This window comes from Mobula hypostoma, chromosome 2 (genome assembly GCF_963921235.1).
Source record: "Mobula hypostoma chromosome 2, sMobHyp1.1, whole genome shotgun sequence".
In the NCBI taxonomy this organism is placed as follows: Eukaryota; Metazoa; Chordata; class Chondrichthyes; order Myliobatiformes; family Myliobatidae; genus Mobula; species Mobula hypostoma.
Window position 1 is genome coordinate 168559962 of NC_086098.1, and position 23763 is coordinate 168583724.

The 23763-nt window shown below is 47.8% G+C and overlaps 1 protein-coding gene across 5 annotated transcripts in view; it reads right to left on the reverse strand.

Annotated features, from left to right (window-relative positions):
- Nucleotides 1-23316, reverse strand: part of LOC134360008 (zinc finger protein 341-like) — a 60896-nt gene extending 37580 nt beyond the window's left edge. Inside the window, exons 1-4 of one of the 5 annotated variants that reach the window (XM_063073997.1) lie at nucleotides 23190-23316; nucleotides 2540-2647; nucleotides 1729-1922; nucleotides 520-612 (exon numbers count right to left, since the gene is read on the reverse strand). In XM_063073997.1, the coding sequence (XP_062930067.1) occupies nucleotides 520-612; nucleotides 1729-1922; nucleotides 2540-2647; nucleotides 23190-23220 (426 nt within the window). In that variant the 5' untranslated portion in view covers nucleotides 23221-23316. Of the gene's footprint in view, nucleotides 1-519; nucleotides 658-1728; nucleotides 1923-2539; nucleotides 2648-22723; nucleotides 22852-22997; nucleotides 23062-23189 lie in introns of those variants that run through there. The other 4 variants (XM_063073988.1, XM_063074006.1, XM_063074023.1 and 1 more) reach the window with 4 other exon arrangements.
- Nucleotides 23317-23763: the final 447 nt, after the last annotated feature.

Here is a 23763-nt window from a genome sequence, read left to right on the forward strand (position 1 = left end):
AACACACACAAAATGCTGGAGGAACTCAGCAGGTCATGCATTGTCTATGAACAGCTCTGATGAAGGATCTCAGCCCAAAATGTGGACTGCACTCTTTTCTATAGATGCTGCCGACCCTGCTGAGTTCCTCCAGCATTCTGTGTGTGTTGTCTATAAAGAGAGATTACGTTTGATGTCAGTGTCAGCACCAGGAGGAGGTATCACAAACTCTGAACAGTTTTACAGTGTCCATTGAGCTCAGGGTAGCCCCAGCAACCCACTCATCAAAAACAGAATTCCTTACTTCCCACCCTGCTTCCACCCCCTCCAACCCCCTCCAATCCACACTCCCCTTCCCCACCCATGGCCAACAATAACCCACTCTGCCATACCTTCCCTTTCGTCCTCGTCATCCATGGTCAAAATTACCCCCCCCCCAATGCTGCTCCCCCGCCATTCCCTTCTCCCCCCACCCATGGATAACAACCCCCCAACACCCCTCCTCACGGCTGTGCGATGACAGGAGGGGCAGCAGCCTACCTGTGTGGGCAGCGTCTGGTCCAGGGAGGTGAAGGCCGACATGGCTGACATCAGAACATCGTCACTCACCACTACGTTACCTTGGAGAAGCGCCTGTGTGAGGGGCGAGTGAGGCACCGTGATGTAGGTGGGGACTTGCTGGAGGACAGTGGGGAGAGGGGGGCAGGAGGGGAGAGCGAAAGAGAGGAGGGGGTGGAGGCAGACAAAACGGGGAGAGGGAGTGAGGGGCGGAAAGGGAGAGGAGGGTCAGGAGGGCAGAGACAAAGGGGGAGAAATGGGGGGGAGAGAGAGAGAGACACACACACACACACACAGTGGGGAAACACACACACACAGGGAGAGACAGAGGAAGGGGGGAGGGTGAAGAGAGTGGAGAGACGGGGAGGGCAAGAGACAGAGAGAGAGGGAGAGACACACACACAAACACACACAGTAAGAAAGGGGTAGACGAGAAAGATCTGATTATTCTCACAAAGATGCAGTGTGAAGGGGCTGATTCTCCAAATCCCCACCCCAACATTCCCCCTCCCTCCCGCCCCAGGCCTCGTGCTGGAATAATCCCCCCACACTCCTCACAGATAACCTCGCCCTCTCACCCATCCATCCTCCTCATCTCGCTCCCTCCTCCACCCCATCCTTACTGCACACCACCCAACACCATTAGTCTTGCAAGACCATGGATCTACGCCTGGAAAGTCTTCACTCTCCAGGGCGCAGGCCTGGGCAAGGTTGTATGGAAGACCAGCAGTTGCCCATGCTGCAAGTCTCCCCTCTCCACGACACCAATGTCGTCCAAGGGAAGGGCATTAGGACCCATACAGCTTGGCACCAGTGTTGTCGCAGAACAATGTGTGATTAAATGCCTTGCTCAAGGACACAACACGTTCCCTCGGCTGGGGCTCGAACTCACAACCTTCAGGTCGCTAGTCCAATGCCTTAACCACTTGGCCACGTGGTTAGGCAGGTCACGGTGTGTTACACAGATCGCAGAGGGTCAGACACCAGGCCCAAATAAAACCTCACCATCCACAGGGGAGAGGGAGACCAGAAGCAGTGAGGGTGAGAGGTCGAGGGCAAGGGAGGAGGGGAGAGGGCGAGGGAGGAGGGTTGAGGTGGGATGTGAGGTGTTGAGGAGGACACCCACCCACTCAGTGAGAACCATCACCCACAATCGTCCCCTCAAACCATGATGCCAACACCCTCCCTTACCTGGCGGCTGACAGGTGGGGGTGGTCCGGTGCTGAGGGTGGGGACGGAGGTGTAGGGGCCGCTGGGGGCGAGCGAGACGGAGGCCAGCGATGGTCCCCCACCCCCTGGGCACTGGTCCCGCTTGTGGCAAACGAAGGTTGGCAGCGAGTTGAACTGTTTCTTGCATCTTCCACAGAGAAAGACGTCTTCCTCATCTGCGGGGTCAGAGATGGGTCATGGAGGGTTCAGAGAGGGGTCGAGGGTGTCCGAAATGGAGTCGCAGAGTTCAGGCAGGTCACGGTGTGTCACACAGATCGCAGAGGATCGGACAGTTCACGAGGGTCAAGGGGTCTGAGAGGTCACAAAGTCAGAAACATTTTGTGGTGTCAGAGCAGGGTCAGGGGTCGTGGGGATTCAGAGATGGGATCATGGCATGAGGGGTGGGTTCACAGGAGTTTAGATATGTGGTGGGGGGGGTGGGGGGTCGGAAACAGGGTTGAGGAGGTCAGAGACAGTCTCCGAGGATCAGGGTCAGACAGATCACCGGGGGGGGGGGGCGCGGTCAGGAATGTACACATGATGGGATTGGTGGGCAGGGGTGGAGAAGGCTGGGTTAAGTGGTGTGAGGGTGTTGGGAAGTAGGGTTGGGGTGGGAAAGGGGCATAACTGAATCCCCAGACACCCCCCCCCACCATGTCACTCACCCAGAGCAGACTAGATACCGGTGGTCACACCCTGGGTTAAGTGGTGCGAGGGTGTCGGGAAGTAGGGTTGGGGTGGGAAAGAGGGGGTAACTGAATCTCCAGAACCCCCCCCGCCCCACGTCACTCACCCAGAGCAGACTGGATACCGGTGGTCACACCTTGGGTCCCGGGCTCTGACGCCGCTCCCTGACTGTCTAGAAGTGACTGCACAGCCAACACCGTCTGGTTGTCGATTCCTAGTGGAGGCGGAGAAGTGGACACAACAGTCACCTGGGTGTGGGGGCATCTGTCGGCAGTACCATCCACTCCCCCCCCACCCCAGACAGCCACAATCCTCAATGTCCAAGGGACGAGCTGTGGGCCCAGGGAGGGAACCCAGTGGGCGATACACCCCGTACGTCCCCAGTGGGAACTCGATCACACGCCGTCGTACCATTGAGTCTAACCGGGCCCTTTGACTTCCCTAGTCCCTCCCTCAAACCCTTTCCCTCTCACACACCCCATTTTGTGTGTGTTACTCTGGACTTGCAGCATCTGCAGAATCTCTCGTGTTCAGAAAGACTGCTACGACAGCAGATTCATGGCAGCCAACGCACACACAGAGGCAAACTCCTTACAGACGACAGCGGGAATTGAACTGGTCACTGGTTCTGTTAAGCGTTTTGCTAACCGCTGAGCTACCATGCCGCACCACACCCCCCCACCCGCCATGTGAGCTTGATTTCAACGTTTAAGAGCAGTTTGGATACATACATGGATGGGAGGGGTATGGAGGTCTATAGCCCAGGTGTGGGTCGATGGGACTAGGGAGAAGTTTGGATAGGTACATGGATGGGAGGGGTATGGAGGACTATGGTCTGGGTGTGGGTTGATGGGACCAGGGAGAAGTTTGGATAGGTACATGGATGTGAGGGATATGGAGGCTATGGTCCGGGTGTGGGTCGATGGGACTAGGGAGAAGTTTGGATAGGTACATGGATGTGAGGGATATGGAGGACTATGGTCTGGGTGTGGGTTGATGGGACCAGGGAGAAGTTTGGATGGGTACATGGATGGGAGGGGTATGGAGGACTATGGTCTGGGTGTGGGTTGATGGGACCAGGGAGAAGTTTGGATAGGTACATGGATGGGAGGGGTATGGAGGACTATGGTCTGGGTGTGGGTTGATGGGACCAGGGAGAAGTTTGGATAGGTACATGGATGGGAGGGGTATGGAGGACTATGGTCTGGGTGTGGGTTGATGGGACCAGGGAGAAGTTTGGATGGGTACATGGATGGGAGGGGTATGGAGGACTATGGTCTGGGTGTGGGTCGATGGGACTAGGGAGAAGTTTGGATGGGTACATGGATGGGAGGGGTATGGAAGACTATGGTCCAGGTGTGGGTCAATGAGAGTAGAGAGTTTAAATGGTTTGGCATAGGCTAGATGGGCCAAAGGACCAGATTTTGTGCTGTATTTCTCCATGACTAAGAGTCCACCCAGTAAGATGATAAACGTCCCAGTATCTCGAATGACAGCTGTTTGGTGTCAAATACAGAAAATGATTATCATCTCCGATATGTCATGAAATCTGTTGTTTCATGGCAGCAGTGCAGTGCAAAATAAAACTAATAAATAAACAAATCGTACAATAGTGAGGTTGTGTTTACAAACCGTTCAGAAATCTGATGGTAAAGAAATATGAGGGTGATGTATTTTGGTAGAGGTCATTTAGGCAATTCTGAAAAGGCACAGCGAGAGAGAGGGGCTTGTGGGCAAGGATGGGCATATCACTGAAAATCACAGAAACACAATTCTGGACTTCATTATTACAGACACAGGACAACTCTGCTGGATCTTTGAACAAAACTTGTACGGTCTTAAATGGGGGCAGTTAGCACAGCGACCCGGGTTCAGACACCTGTTGCTGTCTGTAAGAAGCCTGTGATCGCCTGGGGGTTTCAATGGGTGCAACAGGCACATTTAATGTCAGAGAAATGTATTCAATATACAACCTGAAATTCTTTTGCTTCACAAACATGCAGGCTGTCCACAGCATGTCTTCAGACTGTGTTGGTCATTGTCACAAACGACACATTTCACTGTACATTTTGATAAATAACTCAATCTGAAATATGAGACTGTTGAGCCAACACCTTAGCCGCCGTAGGACCATGGCCTGTCAATTGCAACTACTCATTCCAAGTCGTGGCAGCAAACGGAAAGTCAAGTTGCAATTCAGTAAATATCGTCACAGCAGTGAGGGCAATAGTAACACACAGGGGACTCAGCATGTCAGGCAGCATCGATGGAAATGGATAGGCAGTCGACGTTTCAGGCCCAGACCCTTCATCAGGATTGAGAAGGAAGGGGGAAGATGCCAGAATAAAAAGGTGGGGGACAGTCAATATCATTTTCGAAATTCAAAAACGGGCTCCAATGGTTATCACTGGGGACTGTGGATCCAGCGATCCGAGTTCAGATCCTGGTGACACCTCCACATGACTGTCGGCGGCGAGTCTGACAGCTCACTCTCGTTCACTTGTGCACGGGGAGAACAGTTTGGTATGGTGACAGAGGCTGGGATGCTCATCTTGTGCACAGATTAATAAAGTGTGACTGTGGAATGTGCACACGTTGGCAGAGGCTGGCTAGGTTGTCACGACACTTCCACATTCAAAAGAACTGTGGGCTGGAGGTTCAATCGGCCTCCAAAAACAGCCCCTGTTGGGTGGGTGAGATGGGTGTGATGGTGATTGGAATGTGGGGCAAAGAAAACTGGATGAGTGCAGATGGGTGTTAAGACCATGAGACCATAAGATAGTCTACTCTGCCATTTCACCATGGCTGATCCATTTCCCTCTCAGCCCCAATCTCCTGCCTTCTCCCGTATCCCTTCATGCCCTGACTTGTCAAGAATCTATGAACCTTTGCCTTAAATATACATAAAGACTTGGCCTCCACAGCTGCCTGTGGCAAAGAATTCCACAAATTTGCCACTCTCTGGTTAAAGAAATTCCTCCTAATTTCTGTTCTAAAAGGGCATCCCTCTTCTAATCTGACGCTGTGTACTCAGGTCTTCCACTCTCCCACCATAGGAAACATCCTCTCCACATCCACTCTACCAAGGCCTTTCACCATTTGATAGGTTCAATGAGGTTATCCCTCATTCTTCTGAATTCTAGTGAATACAGGCCCAGAGCTATCAGGTTCTCTTCATATGATAAGCAGTTTAATCCTGGAATGATTTTTATGAACCTCCTTTGAACCCTCTCTAGTTTCAGCACATCCTCTCTAAGATAACAGGCCCAAACCTGCTCATAATACTCCAAGTGAGGCCTCCCCAGGGCTTTAAAAAATTTCAGCATTACATCCTTGCTTTTATATTCTAGTCCTCTTGAAGTGAATGCTAACATTGCATTTTCCTACCTCACCACAGACTCAACCTGCAAGCTAACCTTTAGGGAATCCTGCACAGGACTCCCAAATCTCTTTGCACCTCCCTTTGTATTTTCTCTCCATTTAGAAAATAGTCAACCCTTTCATTTCTTCTACCAAAATGCATGACCGTACACTTCCCAACACTGTATTCCATCTGCCATTTCTTTGCCCATTCTCCTAATCTGACTGAAGTCCTTCGGTAGTCTCTCCACTTCCTCAAAACTATCTGCCCCTGCTATGATCTTCATATTGTCTGCAAACATTGCAACAAAGCCATTAATTTTGTTGTCCAAATCACTGACATTTAATGTAAGAAGAATCGGTCCCAACACAGACCCCTGTGGAACACCACGAGTCACTGGCAGCCAAACAGAAAAGGCTCCCTTTATTCCCACTCTTTGTCTCCTGCCGATCAGCCACTGCTTTATCCATGCTAGAACCTTTCCTGTAATACCTTGGGCTCATAGCTTGTTAAGCAGCCTCATGTGTGGCACCTTGTCAAAGGCCTTCTGGAAATCCAAGTACTGATAGGCTCAAAAGGGTCTGTTTCCATACTGTAGGACGGAACTGTACCAATGGGTGATACTCGACTGCGCCAATGGGCGATACTCGACTGCAGAAGGTTGGACTGGATTGTACAGAAAAGCTTTATTTTGTTTTAGTTAATTTAGAGCAGGAGTTCACAACCTGAGGTCCATGAACCCCTTGGCTAATGGTAGGGGTCCATGGCATAAAAAACGATTGGGAACCCCCGATTTACAGACACATAGCAAAACAGACCCTTTTGTTCCAGTGAGCCACACTACCCAACAACCCACCTATTTAATGCTAGCACAGTTTACATTAACCATGAACCTACCTGGTACGGCTTCAGACTGTTGGTGGAAACAGGAGCACCTGGAGTAACCCACGTGCATATAGGAGGCAGCGTGCAAACTTGTTTACAGAGGATGCTGAAAGTTAACTCTCACTCCCCCCGAGCTGTAATTGTGTCTCCCTAACCATTAATTGTATCACAAATATCTGTAAACTCTCACCCCCCCCAGCTGTAATTGTGTCACTCGAACCATTAACCGTATCACAAATATCTGTAAACTTTCACCCCCCCGAGCTGTAATCGTGTCACTCTAACCATTAACCGTATAACAAATATCTGTAAACTCTCACCCCCCCGAGCTGTAATCATGTCACTCGAACCATTAACCGTATCACAAATATCTGTAAACTCTCACCCCGCTGAGCTGTAATCGTGTCCCTTGAACCATTAACCGTATAACAAATATCTGTAAACTCTCACCCCCCGAGCTGTAATCATGTCACTTTAACCATTAACCATATCACAAATATCTGTAAACTCTCACCCCACCGAGCTGTAATTGTGTCACTCGAACCATTAACCGTATCACAAATATCTGTAAACTCTCACACCCCCGAGCTGCAATCATGTCACTCGAAACATTAACCGTATAACAAATATCTGTAAACTTTCACCCCCCCGAGCTGTAACCATGTCACTCAAACCGTTAACCGTATCACAAATATCTATAAACTCTCACCCCCCCGAGCTGTAATTGTGTCACTCGAACCGTTGACCATATCACAAATATCTGTAAACTCTCACCCCCCGAGCTGTAATCGTGTCACTCTAACCATTAACCATATCACAAATATCTGTAAACTCTCACCCCACCGAGCTGTAATCGTGTCACTCTAACCATTAACCATATCACAAATATCTGTAAACTCTCAACCTCCGAGCTGTAATCATGTCACTCGAAACGTTAAACATATAACAAATATCTGTAAACTTTCACCCCACCCGAGCTGTAATCGTGTCACTCAAACCGTTGACTGTATCACAAATATCTGTAAACTCTCACACCTCCCTAGAGCTGTAATTGTGTCTCCCTAACCGTTAACCGTATAACAAATATCTGTAAACTCTCACCCTCCCGAGCTGTAATCGTGTCACTCAAACCGTTAACCGTATAACAAATATCTGTAAACTCTCACACCCCCCTAGAGCTGTAATTGTGTCTCCCTAACCGTTAACCGTATCACAAATATCTGTAAACTCTCACACCCCCGAGCTGCAATCATGTCACTCGAAACATTAACCATATAACAAATATCTGTAAACTTTCACCCCCCCGAGCTGTAACCATGTCACTCAAACCGTTAACCGTATCACAAATATCTATAAACTCTCACCCCACCGAGCTGTAATCGTGTCACTCGAACCGTTGACCGTATCACAAATATCTGTAAACTCTCACCCCCCCGAGCTGTAATCGTGTCACTCGAACCGTTGACCGTATCACAAATATCTGTAAACTCTCACCCCCCCGAGCTGTAATCGTGTCACTCGAACCGTTGACCATATCACAAATATCTGTAAACTCTCACCCCCCCGAGCTGCAATCATGTCACTCGAAACATTTACCGTATAACAAATATCTGTAAACTTTCACCCCCCCGAGCTGTAACCATGTCACTCAAACCGTTAACCGTATCACAAATATCTGTAAACTCTCACCCCCCCGAGCTTTAATCGTGTCACTCGAACCGTTGACCATATCACAAATATCTGTAAACTCTCACCCCCCCGAGCTGTAATCGTGTCACTCTAACCATTAACCATATCACAAATATCTGTAAACTCTCAACCCCCGAGCTGTAATCGTGTCACTCGAAACGTTAAACATATAACAAATATCTGTAAACTTTTACCCCACCCGAGCTGTAGTCGTGTCACTCAAACCGTTGACTGTATCACAAATATCTGTAAACTCTCACACCCCCCTAGAGCTGTAATTGTGTCTCCCTAACCGTTAACCGTATATCAAATATCTATAAACTCTCACCCTCCCGAGCTGTAATCGTGTCACTCAAACCGTTAACCGTATAACAAATATCTGTAAACTCTCACCCCCCCGAGCTGTAATCATGTCACTCTAACCATTAACCGTATAACAAATATCTGTAAACTCTCACCCCCCGAGCTGTAATTGTGTCTCCCTAACCGTTAACTGTATAACAAATATCTATAAACTCTCACCCCCCCGAGCTGTAATCGTGTCACTCGAACCATTAACCATATCACAAATATCTGTAAACTCTCACCCCCCCCCGAGCTGTAATCGTGTCACTCGAACCGTTAACGGTATCACAAATATCTGTAAACTCTCACCCCCCGAGCTGTAATTGTGTCACTCGAACCATTAACCGTATCACAAATATCTGTAAACTCTCACCCTCCCTTGCTGTAATCATGTCACTCGAACCTTTAACCGTATCACAAATATCTGTAAGCTCTCACCCCCCGAGCTGTAATCGTGTCACTCAAACCGTTAACCGTATAACAAATATCTGTAAACTTTCACCCCCCCAAGCTGTAATCATGTCACTCGAACCTTTAACCGTATCACAAATATCTGTAAGCTCTCACCCCCTCCTGAGCTGTAATGGCGTCACTTGAACCGCTAACCGCACCGTATCACAAATATCTCCAACTTTTTTCATCCTGAAGTACTTCAAAGGCATCATATAAACTGGCTCCGTCACTGACAATGTAAATCCCGGCCTGAGGGGAAGGGGGTTTCTAAGGGAACTCGAAGGGTCAGGCAGCTTCTGCGGAGGGAAACGGAGAGTCGACGATTCGGACCAAGACCTTTCACCTGTCCACTTGCCCCCCGACCCGCAGATGCTGCTCGACCCATTGAGTTCTGCCACCAGATCGTTTCTTGCTCCACATTCAAGTCAAGTTTATTGGCATTTAACTATGTAAATGTATGTAACAAGAAATATAACGCATAGAAATGAGACGTTTTCCAAACCAGGGCGTAAAGCACAGTAGCACACATAACCCATGATAACTTGTGAAGTTATGGATAAAATCTACAGATAAATCACACATAAATAACAAACTAAAGTGCATTAATATTAAATATTGTAAGATATGGAACAGGTTGTAAGATATGGACAGGAGCTTACAGGAGTCAGAACACTGGGTCACTGTCAAGAGAGGGAAGGGAAATGCCCGGATAGTGGAGAGCACACCTGTGGCTGTCCCCTTCAGCAACAAATATCTTGTTCTGGATGCTGTTGAGGGGGATGACCTGACGGGGGACGCCTACGGTGATCGGGTCTCTGGCACTGAGCCTGGCGCTGTTGTGCAGGAGAGAAGGAGGGTGAAGAGAAATGCGGTAGTCGTGGGGGATTCCATAGTCAGGGGAACAGACAGGAGATTCTGTGAGCCTGATAGAGATACCCACGTGGTGCGTTGCCTCCCAGGTGCCAGGGTACGGGATGTCTCGGATCGAGTCCTGAATATTCTAAAGGGGGAGGGTGAGCAGCCAGTTGTCTTGGTACATGTTGGTACCATTGACATAGACAGGACAAAGGAGGAGGTCCTGAAGAGAGATTTCTGGGAGTTAGGAAAGAAGCTGAGAAGCCGGACCTCCAGGGTAGTAATCTCGGGATTGCTACCTGTGCCACAAGCTAGCGAGGGCAAGAGTAGTCGGATCAGGAAGATGAATGCCTGGCTGAGAGACTGGTGTAGGGGGCAGGGCTTCAGATTCTTGGATAATTGGCATCTCTTCTGGGGGAAGTATGACCTGTTCAAAAAGGACAGGTTACACCTGAACCCGAAGGGGACCAATATCCTGGTGGGAAAGTTTAATAGAGCTGTTAGGGAGGGTTTAAACTAATTTGGCAGGGGGATGGGAACCGGAATGATAGAGCGGAGGAAGGGGAAAACAGAAATAAATCTAAGATAGTGAGCAGTAAAGATGTCAGGAAAGACAGGCAGGTGATGGGGCAAATGTGTAGCCATTGGGATGAGTTGCAGTGCAATAAAGTTACAGTGAAATCAAAGCAAAAAGTATCAAATACTGGTCTTAAGGTTTTATACTTAAATGCACGCAGCATAAGAAATAAGGTGGATGATCTTGTTGTACAGCTACAGATTGCCAGGTATGATATTGTGGCCATCACTGAGACCTGGCTAAAGGATGCATGTCTCTGGGAGCTGAACGTCCAAGGATACACGGTGTATCAGAAGGATAGGAAGGTAGGCAGAGGGGGAGGCGTGGCTTTATTGGTAAGAAATGATATTAAATCATTAGAAAGAGTGATATAGGATCGGAAGGTGCAGAATCTTTATGGGTTGAGCTAAGGAATAGCAGGGGTAAAAGGACGCTGATGGCAGTTATTTATAGGCCTCCAAACAGCTGCAGGGATGTGGACTACAAATTACAACTGGAAATAGAAAAGGCTTGTCAGAAGGGCAGTGTTATGATAATTGTGGGGGATTTTAACATGCGAGTAGATTGGAAAAATCAGATCGGCACTGGATCTCAAGAGAGAGAATCTGCAGAATGTCTGCGAGATGGCTTTTTAGAACAGCTTGTTGTTGAGTCCACTAGGGGATCGGCTGTACTGGATTGGGTATTGTGTAATGAACTGGAGGTGATTGGAGAGATTGAGGTGAAGGAACCCTTAGGAGACAGTGATCACAACACGATTGAGTTCACTGTGAAATTAGAAAAAGAGAAGCCGAAATCTGATGTGTCGGTGTTTAAGTGGAGTAAAGGAAACTACAGTGGCATGAGAGAGGAACTGGCCAAAGTTGACTGGAAAGAGACACCGGCGGGAAAGACGGCAGAGCAGCAGTGGCTGGAGTTTATGTGAGAAATGAGGAATGTGCAAGACAGTTATATTCCAAAAAAGAAGAAATTTTCGAGTGGAAAAAGCATGCAACCGTGGTTGACAAGAGAAGTCAAAGCCAAAGTTAAAGCAAAGGAGAGGGCATACAAGGAAGCAAAAATTAGTGGGAAGACAGAGGATTGGGAAGTCTGTAAAACCTTACAAAAGGAAACCAAGAAGGTCATTAAGAGAGAAAAGATTAACTATGAAAGGAAACTAGCAAATAATATCAAAGAGGATACTAAAAGCTTTTTCAAGTATATATAAGAGTAAAAGACAGGTGAGAGTAGATATAGGACCGATAGAAAATGATACTGGAGAAATTGTAATGGGAGATGAGGAGATGGCAGAGGAACTGAACAAGTATTTTGCATCAGTCTTCACTGAGGAAGACAGCAGGATACCGGACACTCAAGGGTGGCAGGGAAGAGAAGTGTGCGCAGTCACAATTACGACAGAGAAAGTACTCAGGAAGCTGAATAGTCGAAGGGTAGATAAATCTCCTGGACCAGATGGAATGCACCCTCGTGTTCTGAAGGAAGTAGCTGTGGAGATTGCGGAGGCATTAGCGATGACCTTTCAAAAGTCGATAGATTCTGGCATGGTTCCGGAAGACTGGAAGATTGCAAATGTCACTCCGCTATTTAAAAAGGGGGCAAGGAAGCAAAAAGGAAATTATAGACCTGCTAGCTTGACGTCGGTGGTTGGGAAGTTGTTGGAGTCGATTGTCAAGGATGAGGTTACAGAGTACCTGGAGGCATATGACAAGATAGGCAGAACCCAGCATGGATTCCTTAAAGGAAAATCCTGCCTGACAAACCTATTACAATTTTTTGAGGAAATTACCAGTAGGCTAGACAAGGGAGATGCAGTGGATGTTGTATATATGGATTTTCAGAAGGTCTTTGACAAGGTGCCACACATGAGGCTGCTTAACAAGCTAAGAGCCCATGGAATTACGGGAAAGTTACATACGTGGATACAGCGTTGGCTGATTGGCAGGAAACAGAGAGTGGGAATAAAGGGATCCTATTCTGGTTGGCTGCCGGTTACCAGTGGTGTTCCACAGGGATCAGTGTTGAGGCCGCTTCTTTTTACATTGTACATCAACGATTTGGATTATGGAACAGATGGCTTTGTGGCTAAGTTTGCTGACGATACGAAGATAGGTGGAGGGGCCGGTAGTGCTGAGGAAACGGAGAGTCTGCAGAGAGACTTGGATAGATTGGAAGAATGGGCAAAGAAGTGGCAAATGAAGTACAATGTTGGAAAGTGTATGGTTATGCACTTTGGCAGAAAAAATAAATGGGCAGACTATTATTTAAATGGGAAAAGAATTCAAAGTTCTGAGATGCAACGGGACTTGGGAGTCCTCGTACAGGATACCCTTAAAGTTAACCTCCAGGTTGAGTCGGTAGTGAAGAAGGCAAATGCAATGTTGTCATTCATTTCTAGAGGAATAGAGTAGAGGAGCAGGGATGTGATGTTGAGGCTCTATAAGGCGCTGGTGAGACCTCACTTGGAGTACTGTGGGCAGTTTTGGTCTCCTTATTTAAGAAAGGATGTGCTGACGTTGGAGAGGGTACAGAGAAGATTCACTAGAATGATTCCGGGAATGAGAGGGTTAACATATGAGGAACGTTTGTCCACTCTTGGACTGTATTCCTTGGAGTTTAGAAGAATGAGGGGAGACCTCATAGAAACATTTCGAATGTTAAAAGGCATGGACAGAGTGGATGTGACAAAGTTGTTTCCCATGATGGGGGAGTCTAGTACGAGAGGGCATGACTTCAGGATTGAAGGGCGCCCTTTCAGAACAGAACTGCGAAAAAATTTTTTTAGTCGGAGGGTGGTGAATCTATGGAATTTGTTGCCATGGGCAGCAGTGGAGGCCAAGTCATTGGGCGTATTTAAGGCAGAGATTGATAGGTATCTGAGTAGCCAGGGCATCAAAGGTTATGGTGAGAAGGCGGGGCAGTGGGACTAAATAGGATAAAATGGATCAGCTCATGATAAAATGGCAGAGCAGACTCGATGGGCCGAATGGCCTACTTCTGCTCCTTTGTCTTATGGTCTTAGGTTAACTAGTGACAGTTTGAATACGATTCCAGCCTCCGGATCCGTTGTACCTCTGGGAATGGATGCGGGGGGATTATGGTGGAAATTTTGAATTCAGTTTTGAAGGCACAGCCTCTGGAGTAGTGATGGAAGTTTGGACTGGCTGGAAATCAGACGTGGAGATCTCGCAGGCTGCATGGCTGGAGGAGGGACGGTTGACTTTCCCCATTGGGATCAGGAAACAAGGACGGGAATTTGAAAGCCAAAGGAGCAACAGGTCTGGGGCCATGGGCAGGGGTTGAAAGGGGGAAAGAGCAGAGACAGTGATCTGCATGAACTCAAGTTTAAATTAAGTCCGTAGGTGGGTGCTGGATCAGGCACGTCCTACGGAACAACAGGTAGGGTGACGGTTTTAGCAAAATTACAGAGGCAAGAAACAGGCCTTTGGCCCAATGGGACGAACCATGCTCACCAAGATTTCCATATCTAAGTCAGCTGCATTTGCCAATGTTTGGCCCAAATCCCGCTAACCCAGGCATTCCCAACCATGGACAAATACCATTAAGCAAGTGGTCTGTAGACCGCAGGTTGGGAACCCCTGTTGTAAACCTTTCCAAACTGTGTCCCTGCACAAGCCTCTTTTAAATATTGTTAATGCTTTAGGAACAGCCACTTCCCCTCTGCCCTCAGCTTTCTGAATGGACAATCAACTACCTCAGTATTGTGTCTCCTTTTTTTACTCTCTTTCTGAGCTACTTAATTCAAGGTCATTCAATTTTAATTCACTGTAATTTACAGATTTTATTATTATGTATTGCACTGTACTGCTGCCACAAAACAACAAATTTCCCCATATTTCCCAGTGATAGTAAACACAATTCGGATTCTTTAGTTGAAGATAAAGTTTGTTGTTAGTCAACCATATACGGGTATACCGCCCAAACAAAACAATGTCTATAGGAGGTGTTCCCAAGCTGGGGTCCGTATTGGTTCCTGGCATAAAAAAGGTTGGGAACCTCTGTTCTAGACCAAGGTGCACAACACAGTACAGATAACTCACAAACAACACATGAACTAATATTTCTACAAATAATTGTGTACAACTGCCACACAATACCCCAACTCATTAGTCAGGGGGTCCGAGTTCAAGAGCAGCTCTATAAAACTCCGGTTGGACACATGTGTGCAGTTCTAGTCACCTCATTATAGGAAGGGTGCAGAGGAGATTTACCAGGATGGTGTCTCGATTAGACAGCACGTCTCATGAGCATAGGCTGAGCAAGTGAGGGCTTTTCTCTTTGGAATGAAAGAGGGTAAGAGGTGTACAAGATGAGAAGAGGCATAGATAGAATGGTCTAGACTGTCTTCCAGGGCTGAAATGGCTGATACAAGGGACATCATTTTAAGGTTTCGGGGGGGGGGGGGTGTGTCAGAAGTTCTTTGCACAGGGTGTGGTGGGTGAGGACGCACAGCCAGGGGTGGTAGTAGAGACAGATACAACAGGGACAAAGTCCAAAATAAAATTTATTATCAGAGGATACACATATCACCACCCACATCCCAGAGATTCTTTTTCTGCTGTATGCTCAGCTTACGGTAACTGTAACCTGTAAACATCAGGAACTGCAAACAGACTGTGCAAATGCAAATATAAATAAATAGCAATAAATAAGCAGCATGAAATCACAATATAAAAGAGTCCTTTGATGAGCGTAGTTATCCCCTTTTGTTCAAGGGCTTAACGGTTGAGGGGCAGTAACTGTTCCTGAACCTGATGGTGCAAGTCCTGAGACTCTTGTACCTTCTACCTGTTAGCAGCAGTGAGAAAAGAGCACGGTCTGGGTGGTGAGGGTCTTTGATGATGGATGCTGCTTTTCTACAGCAACGTTTCATGTAGATGTGCTCAGTGGTTGGAAAAGTTTTACCCGGGATGTACTGGGCCAAACCCACTACCTTTTGTAGGATTTCCACTCAAAGGCTTTGGTGTTCCCATACCAGGCCGCAATGCAGCCAGTCAGCACACTTTCCACCACACATCCATACAAGTTTGAGAAACTGTCAGACAGGTACACAGATGAAAAATGGAGGGTACGTAGACTTCGATTGATCTTGGAGCAGGTTAAAAAGTCAGCACAACATCGTGCCCCGAAGAGCCTGTTACCCTCAAGCTCCGAGACCTGGACCTCTGTACACCCATCTGCCACTGCTCTACTCTCTCTACACCTCTGCCACGCACAGCTCAAGTGCCATCTATACATTTGCCAACAACACAACTAATGTTGGCAGAATTTCTGATGGTAACAAGGAGGTACAGGAGCAAGACAGATCAGCTGGTTGAGTGGTGCTGCAGCAACAATCTTGCATTCAACGTCAGTAAGACCAAGGAATTGATAGTGGACTTGAGGAAGGGGAAGTCTAAAGAACACACAACAGGCCTCATCCAGCGGTCAGCACTGAAAGGATGAGCAATTTCAAGTTCTTGGACGTCAACATCTCTGAAGGTCCACCCAGGGGCCAGCATATTGATGCAATTACGAAGCAGGCATGAGAGCAGCAGTATTTCATTAGGAGTTTGAGAGTTGGTATGTCAAAGACACTCACACATTTCTACAGATGTACCGTGGAGAGCATTCTAACTGGCCGCATCACCGTGGGTAAGGAGGGGCCACTGCACAGGATGGATAAAAGCTGCAGGAAGTTGTAAACTCAGCCAGCTCCATCATGGACACTAGTCTCCCCAGCATCCAGGACACCTTCAAAAGTTTTTAAAAGACGTTTGCACTACTTATTACACGTAACAAATTTAACATACATCCATATACACACACTTGCTGTAATTCACAGGTCTTTGCTTTATTACTGCGTATTGTACCACTGCCCCAAATTCAACAAAGTTCATGACATATGCTGTTGATATTAAAGCTGATTCTCATTCTCAGAAGGCGATGCCTCAGAAAGGTGGCATCCATCATAAAGGACCCCCAGTACCCAGGACATGCCCTCTTCTCATCGCTACCATCAGGGAGGAGGTAGAGGAGCCTGAAGGCACACACTCACATTTTAGGAACAGCTTCTTCCCCTCCGCCATCTGATTTCTGAATGGACCATGAACCCAATCTCGGTATTTTTTCCTCTCTTTTTGCACTACTACTTTAATTGAATTTTTATATATACTTGTTACAATTTATCATTCATTAGTATGTATTGCTTTGTACTACAAAGCAAATTTCATGACATATGCCAGCGAGTCTCCAAGCCTCCCGGACGTCCCTCTGCGCCAAGTGCATCGAGATGCAGCTCCTAAGGGACCGCGTTACGGAACTGGAACAGCAGCTCGATGACCTTCGTCTGGTCAGGGAGAGTGAGGAGGTGATAGAGAGGAGTTGCAGGCAGGTGGTCACGCCGGGGCCACGGGAGGCAGACAGGTGGGTCACGGTTAGGAGGGGGAAGGGGAAAAGTCAGGTTATAGGGAGTACCCCGGTAGCTGTGCCCCTTAACAACAGGTACTCCTGTTTGAGTACTGTTGGGGGGGACAGCTTACCCGGGGGAAGCGACAGTGGCCGTGCCTCCGGCACAGAGTCTGGCCCTGTAGCTCAGAAGGGTAGGGCAAGGAAGAGGAGGGCAGTTGTGATAGGGGACTCGATAGTAAGGGGGTCAGATAGGCGATTCTGTGGACTCAGTCCAGAGACCCGGATGGTAGTTTGCCTCCCTGGTGCCAGGGTCCGGGATATTTCTGATCGTGTCCAAGATATCCTGAAGTGGGAGGGTGAGGAGCCAGAGGTCGTGGTACATATAGGTACCAATGACATAGGTAGGAAAAGGGATGAGGTCCTGAAAGGAGAATATAGGGAGCTAGGAAGGGAGTTGAGAAAAAGGACCGCAAAGGTAGTAATCTCGGGATTACTGCCTGTGCCACGCGACAGTGAGAGTAGGAATGCGATGAGGTGGAGGATAAATGCGTGGCTGAGGGATTGGAGCAGGGGGCAGGGATTCAAGTTTTTGGATCATTGGGACCTCTATTGGTGCAGGCGTGACCTGTACAAAAAGGACGGGTTACACTTAAATCCTAGGGGGACCAATATCCTGGCAGGGAGATTAGCGGGGGCTACTGAGGTGACTTTAAACTAGAATGGTTGGGGGGTGGGAATCAAATTAAAGAGGCTAGGCGTGAGGAGGTTAGTTCACAACAGAGGGATGGGAACCAGTGCAGAGAGACAGAGGGGTGTAAAGTGAGCGTAGAAGCAAAAAGTACAAAGGAGAAAAGTAAAAGTGGCAGGCCGACAAATCCAGGGCAAGCATTAAAAAGGGCTAAGAGAGTTGTAAAAGAGCGCCTGAAGGCTTTATGTGTCAATGCAAGGAGCATTCGTAATAAGGTGGATGAATTGAAAGTGCAGATTGTTATTAATGATTATGATATAGTTGGGATCACAGAGACATGGCTCCAGGGTGACCAGGGATGGGAGCTCAACGTTCAGGGATATTCAATATTCAGGAGGGATAGACATGAAGGAAGGGGAGGTGGGGTGGCGTTGCTGGTTAAAAAAGAGATTAACGCAATAGAAAGGAAGGACATAAGTCGGGAAGATGTGGAATCGATATGGGTAGAGCTGCGTAACACTAAGGGGCAGAAGACGCTGGTGGGAGTTGTGTACAGGCCACCTAACAGTAGTAGTGAGGTCGGAGATGGTATTAAACAGGAAATTAGAAATGTGTGCAATAAAGGAACAGCAGTTATAATGGGTGACTTCAATCTACATGTAGACTGGGTGAACCAAATTGGTAAAGGTGCTGAGGAAGAGGATTTCTTGGAATGTATGCGGGATGGTTTTTTGAACCAACATGTCGAGGAACCAACTAGAGAGCAGGCTATTCTGGACTGGGTTTTGAGCAATGAGGAAGGGTTAATTAGCGATCTTGTCGTGAGAGGCCCCTTGGGTAAGAGTGACCATAATATGGTGGAATTCTTCATTAACATGGAGAGTGACATAGTTAATTCAGAAACAAAGGTTCTGAACTTAAAGAGGGGTAACTTTGAAGGTATGAGACGTGAATTAGCTAAGATAGACTGGCAAATGACACTTAAAGGATTGACGGTGGATATGCAATGGCAAGCATTTAAAGGTTGCATGGATGAACTACAACAATTGTTCATCCCAGTTTGGCAAAGAATAAATCAAGGAAGGTAGTGCACCCGTGGCTGACAAGAGAAATTAGGGATAGTATCAATTCCAAAGAAGTAGCATACAAATTAGCCAGAGAAAGTGGCTCACCTGAGGACTGGGAGAAATTCAGAGTTCAGCAGAGGAGGACAAAGGGCTTAATTAGGAAGGGGGAAAAAGATTATGAGAGAAAACTGGCAGAGAACATAAAAACGGACTGTAAAAGCTTTTATAGATATGTAAAAAGGAAAAGACTGATAAAGACAAATGTAGGTCCCCTGCAGACAGAAACAGGTGAATTGATTATGGGGAGCAAGGACATGGCAGACCAATTGAATAATTACTTTGGTTCTGTCTTCACTAAGGAGGACATAAATAATCTTCCAGAAATAGTAAGGGACAGAGGGTCCAGTGAGATGGAGGAACTGAGTGAAATACATGTTAGTAGGGAAGTGGTGTTAGGTAAATTGAAGGGATTGAAGGCAGATAAATCCCCAGGGCCAGATGGTCTGCATCCTAGAGTGCTTAAGGAAGTAGCCCAAGAAATAGTGGATGCATTAGTGATAATTTTTCAAAACTCGTTAGATTCTGGACTAGTTCCTGAGGATTGGAGGGTGGCTAATGTAACCCCACTTTTTAAAAAAGGAGGGAGAGAGAAACCGGGGAATTATAGGCCGGTTAGCCTAACGTCGGTGGTGGGGAAACTGCTGGAGTCAGTTATCAAGGATGTGATAACAGCACATTTGGAAAGCGGTGAAATGATCGGACAAAGTCAGCATGGATTTGTGAAAGGAAAATCATGTCTGACGAATCTCATAGAATTTTTTGAGGATGTAACTAGTAGAGTGGATAGGGGAGAACCAGTGGATGTGGTATATTTGGATTTTCAAAAGGCTTTTGACAAGGTCCCACACAGGAGATTAGTGTGCAAACTTAAAGCACACGGTATTGGGGGTAAGGTATTGGTGTGGGTGGAGAATTGGTTAGCAGACAGGAAGCAAAGAGTGGGAATAAACGGGACCTTTTCAGAATGGCAGGCGGTGACTAGTGGGGTACCGCAAGGCTCAGTGCTGGGACCCCAGTTGTTTACAATATATATTAATGACTTGGATGAGGGAATTAAATGCAGCATCTCCAAGTTTGCGGATGACACGAAGCTGGGTGGCAGTGTTAGCAGTGAGGAGGATGCTAAGAGGATGCAGGGTGACTTGGATAGGTTGGGTGAGTGGGCAAACTCATGGCAGATGCAATTTAATGTGGATAAATGTGAAGTTATCCACTTTGGTGGCAAAAATAGGAAAACAGATTATTATCTGAATGGTGGCCGATTAGGAAAAGGGGAGGTGCAACGAGACCTGGGTGTCATTATACACCAGTCATTGAAAGTGGGCATGCAGGTACAGCAGGCGGTGAAAAAGGCGAACGGTATGCTGGCATTTATAGCGAGAGGATTCGAGTACAGGAGCAGGGAGGTACTAATGCAGTTGTACAAGGCCTTGGTGAGACCACACCTGGAGTATTGTGTGCAGTTTTGGTCTCCTAATCTGAGGAAAGACATCTTTGCCATAGAGGGAGTATAAAGAAGGTTCACCAGATTGATTCCTGGGATGGCAGGTCTTTCATATGAAGAAAGACTGGATGAACTGGGCTTGTACTCGTTGGAATTTAGAAGATTGAGGGGGGATCTGATTGAAACGTATAAGATCCTAAAGGGATTGGACAGGCTAGATGCGGGAAGATTGTTCCCGATGTTGGGGAGGTCCAGAACAAGGGGTCACAGTTTGAGGATAGAGGGGAAGCCTTTTAGGACCGAGATTAGGAAAAACTTCTTCACACAGAGAGTGGTGAATCTGTGGAATTCTCTGCCACAGCAAACTGTTGAGGCCAGTTCATTGGCTATGTTTAAGAGGGAGTTAGATGTGGCCCTTGTGGCTACAGGGGTCAGGGGGTATGGAGGGAAGGCTGGGTTCTGAGTTGGATGATCAGCCATGATCATAATAAATGGCGGTGCAGGCTCGAAGGGCCGAATGGCCTACTCCTGCACCTATTTTCTATGTTTCTATGATATTAAACCTGGACAACACACACCAAATGCTGGAGGAACTCAGCAGGCCAGGCAGCATCAATGGAAAAAAGTACAGTCGACGTTTCATGCTGAGACAAAAAAAGGATGAGGAGTAGATTTACAAGGTGGGGAGGGGAGAGAGAAACACAGGGTGATAGCTGAGACTGGGGGGGAGGGGTGAAGTAAAGAGCTGGGAAGTCGATTGGTGAAAAAAGGGATATTGGGAGAATCTGATTGGAGAAGACAGAAAGTCATGGAAGAAAGAAAAGGGGGGAGGAACACCAGCAGGAGGAGATGGGCAGGCCATCTCCAACAGGATCCAGCCACCAAGCACATCTTTCTTTCCCTCCCTTCCCCTCCTGCAGGGATCGCTCCCTACGTGACTCCCTTGTCCATTCATCCCTCCCCACTGATCTCCCTCCTGGCACTTATCCTTGCAAGCAGAACAAGTGCTACACCTGCCCCTACACCTCCTCCCTCACTACCATTCACGGCCTCAAACAGTCCTTCTAGGTGAGGCGACACTTCACCTGTGAGTCTGTTGGGGTCATGTACTGTGTTTGGTGCTCCCAGTGTGGCCTCCTGTATATCAGTGAGACCCGATGTAGATTAGGAGACCATTTCGCTGAGTACCTACCCCTCCGCCAGAAGAAGCGGGATCTCCCAGTGGTCACCCACTTTAATTCCACTTCCCATTCCCATTCTGATATGTCAATGAGGCCACACTCAGGTTGGAGGAATAACACCATTTGGGTAGCTTTCAACCTGGTGGTATGAACATCGATTTCTCAAACTTCTGGTACCCCTGCCCCATTCCCTTTTGTCTCTCACCTTATCTCCTTGTCTGCCCATCGCCTCCCTCTGGTGCTCCTCCCCCCATTTCCTCCTTCCATGGCCTTCTGTCCTCTCCTATCAGACTCTCCCTTCTCCAGCCCTGTATTTCTTTCACCAATCAACTTCCCAGCTCTTTACTTCATTCCTCCCCCTCCTGGTTTCACCTATCACCTTTCTCCCCTCCCCTAGGTGTTAAATCTACTCCTCATCTTTTCTCTCCAGTCCTGCCGAAGTGCCTGGCCTGCTGAATTCCTCCAGCGACGTGTGTGTGTGTGTGTGTGTGTGTGTGTGTGTGTGTGTGTGTGTGTGTGTGTGTGTGTGTGTGTGTGTTAGTTACTTGGATTTCCAGCATCTGCAGATTTTCTCTTGTTTGATATTAAACCTGATTCTAATTCTGAGCTGTGATGTTCTGTTTTCCTGTCCACAGCTTGCTGACAGATGAAGGCCAGCTGGCAGAGCACCTTCGGGGAACCGTGCACTGTACCAACTCCTCTATCGGTCTGTGCCACGAGAGGAACGGGGTCGAAGTGAGATCTCGGGGTCTAACAATGACACCAGGGCTAGTTCTGTGACGGGACCCAGGACCAACAGTTCCAATATTGAACGAGGTTCGCCCCTCAGGTACCGGGTGTTAGGGAGAGGAGGGCGGTCAGCTAGAAACTGCTGACTGGAACATCTCTGCTGACGTTGTCTTTCAGACAATGTAGTCAGGAGGCAGAGTACAGGCCGGCCAAGATATAACCGTGGGGGCAACACCGGCTGTGTTCACTAAACCCCATTAACAGCTTGTCTGAGATTTATAATTCAGACGACGGAACTCGTCAGAAGTGCCCCATTTACACGCCAAGAGCGATCAACCAGGTTTGAGGGACACTTACAGAAACCATTTCCTTCCGTCAGTGTCAGCTCCCTGCAGACCCCCATACAAGAATGTTTCTCTGACCCCGTCCCGACCAAACTACTGCAGTTACATTTCCAATCTCATTAAATTAACCTCTACGATCAATCCCCAAAATTGCAGAGAGCAAATTAAGGCTACCGCACCGTTGTAACAGCTCGCAGTCCTCACCTGTATAGACCTGTACTCTCAGACAGGCCTGTGCACCTTATCTGTATTTATTTTTTTGCATTAATGCAGCGAAGTCCCAGCGTACAAGAGAGCTGGGACTTCTCGGCCTTTTAAACCCTCTCCGGCTTTTCCAACAACCCCCCGAGCCTCCTGCCATCTTCCGCCTCTCGTATTGCTCAGAAGCCGCTGTTCCGGAGCTTCTCCCCCCGGGAAAGCCAAAGACACCGCCCCCTTCCCAGACAGGAGTAGGATCAACGAGAAACCCAACACTTACATCTGCACCGGGTGAGAACGAAATGGAAAGATTGCAGAACAATAGTTTACAGACATTTGCTCATCGCCAGACTTTAGCAATGAAAGGACAACGCTGTTGCATGCACAGGACGAGGCCCCAAATGCAACAACGCGCAAGTCGGGAGCGGGGATTAAACTGTGGGAAAGTGGGTGAAACGTTGCATTTTACTACCTGCCAACGCCTCGAAAATTGCTTGCGCCATCTTGGAGCTTCTCTGCTGTATTTGAGGTTGGGACGATGGGAAATGGAGAGAGAGAGAGAAGGCGAGAAACCCCGGGCGGAGGCAGTAGAGCCCACGATCCCCACTAGAGGGAGCTGCAGGCCGCCTATCGACAGCGCCGCGCCTGACCCGTTCCGCCAGCAGGTGGAGCAGTTTGCTCTCTCCGGCCCAACACAATTCAATCCATCCGGTTCATTGCCCCTGATTCAGATGGGTGAGAATTGTTATTTGGCCGCAGCGGTACAGTGCAAAATTGCGAAAGTAAATAACAATGCAAAATAACAGCTTCCTGCACGCATGCTGAGCTCGTTCACTTCATTAACTTTGCCTCCTACTTTCACCCTGCCCTCAAGTTTACCTGGTCCATTCCGACACCTCCCTCCCCTTTCTAGATCTTTCTGTCTCTATCTCTGGAGACAGCTTATCTACTGATGTCTACTATAAGCCTACGGAGTTTCACAGCTATCTGGACTATTCCTCTTCTCACCCTGTCTCTTGCAAAGATTCCATCCCCTTCTCGCAATT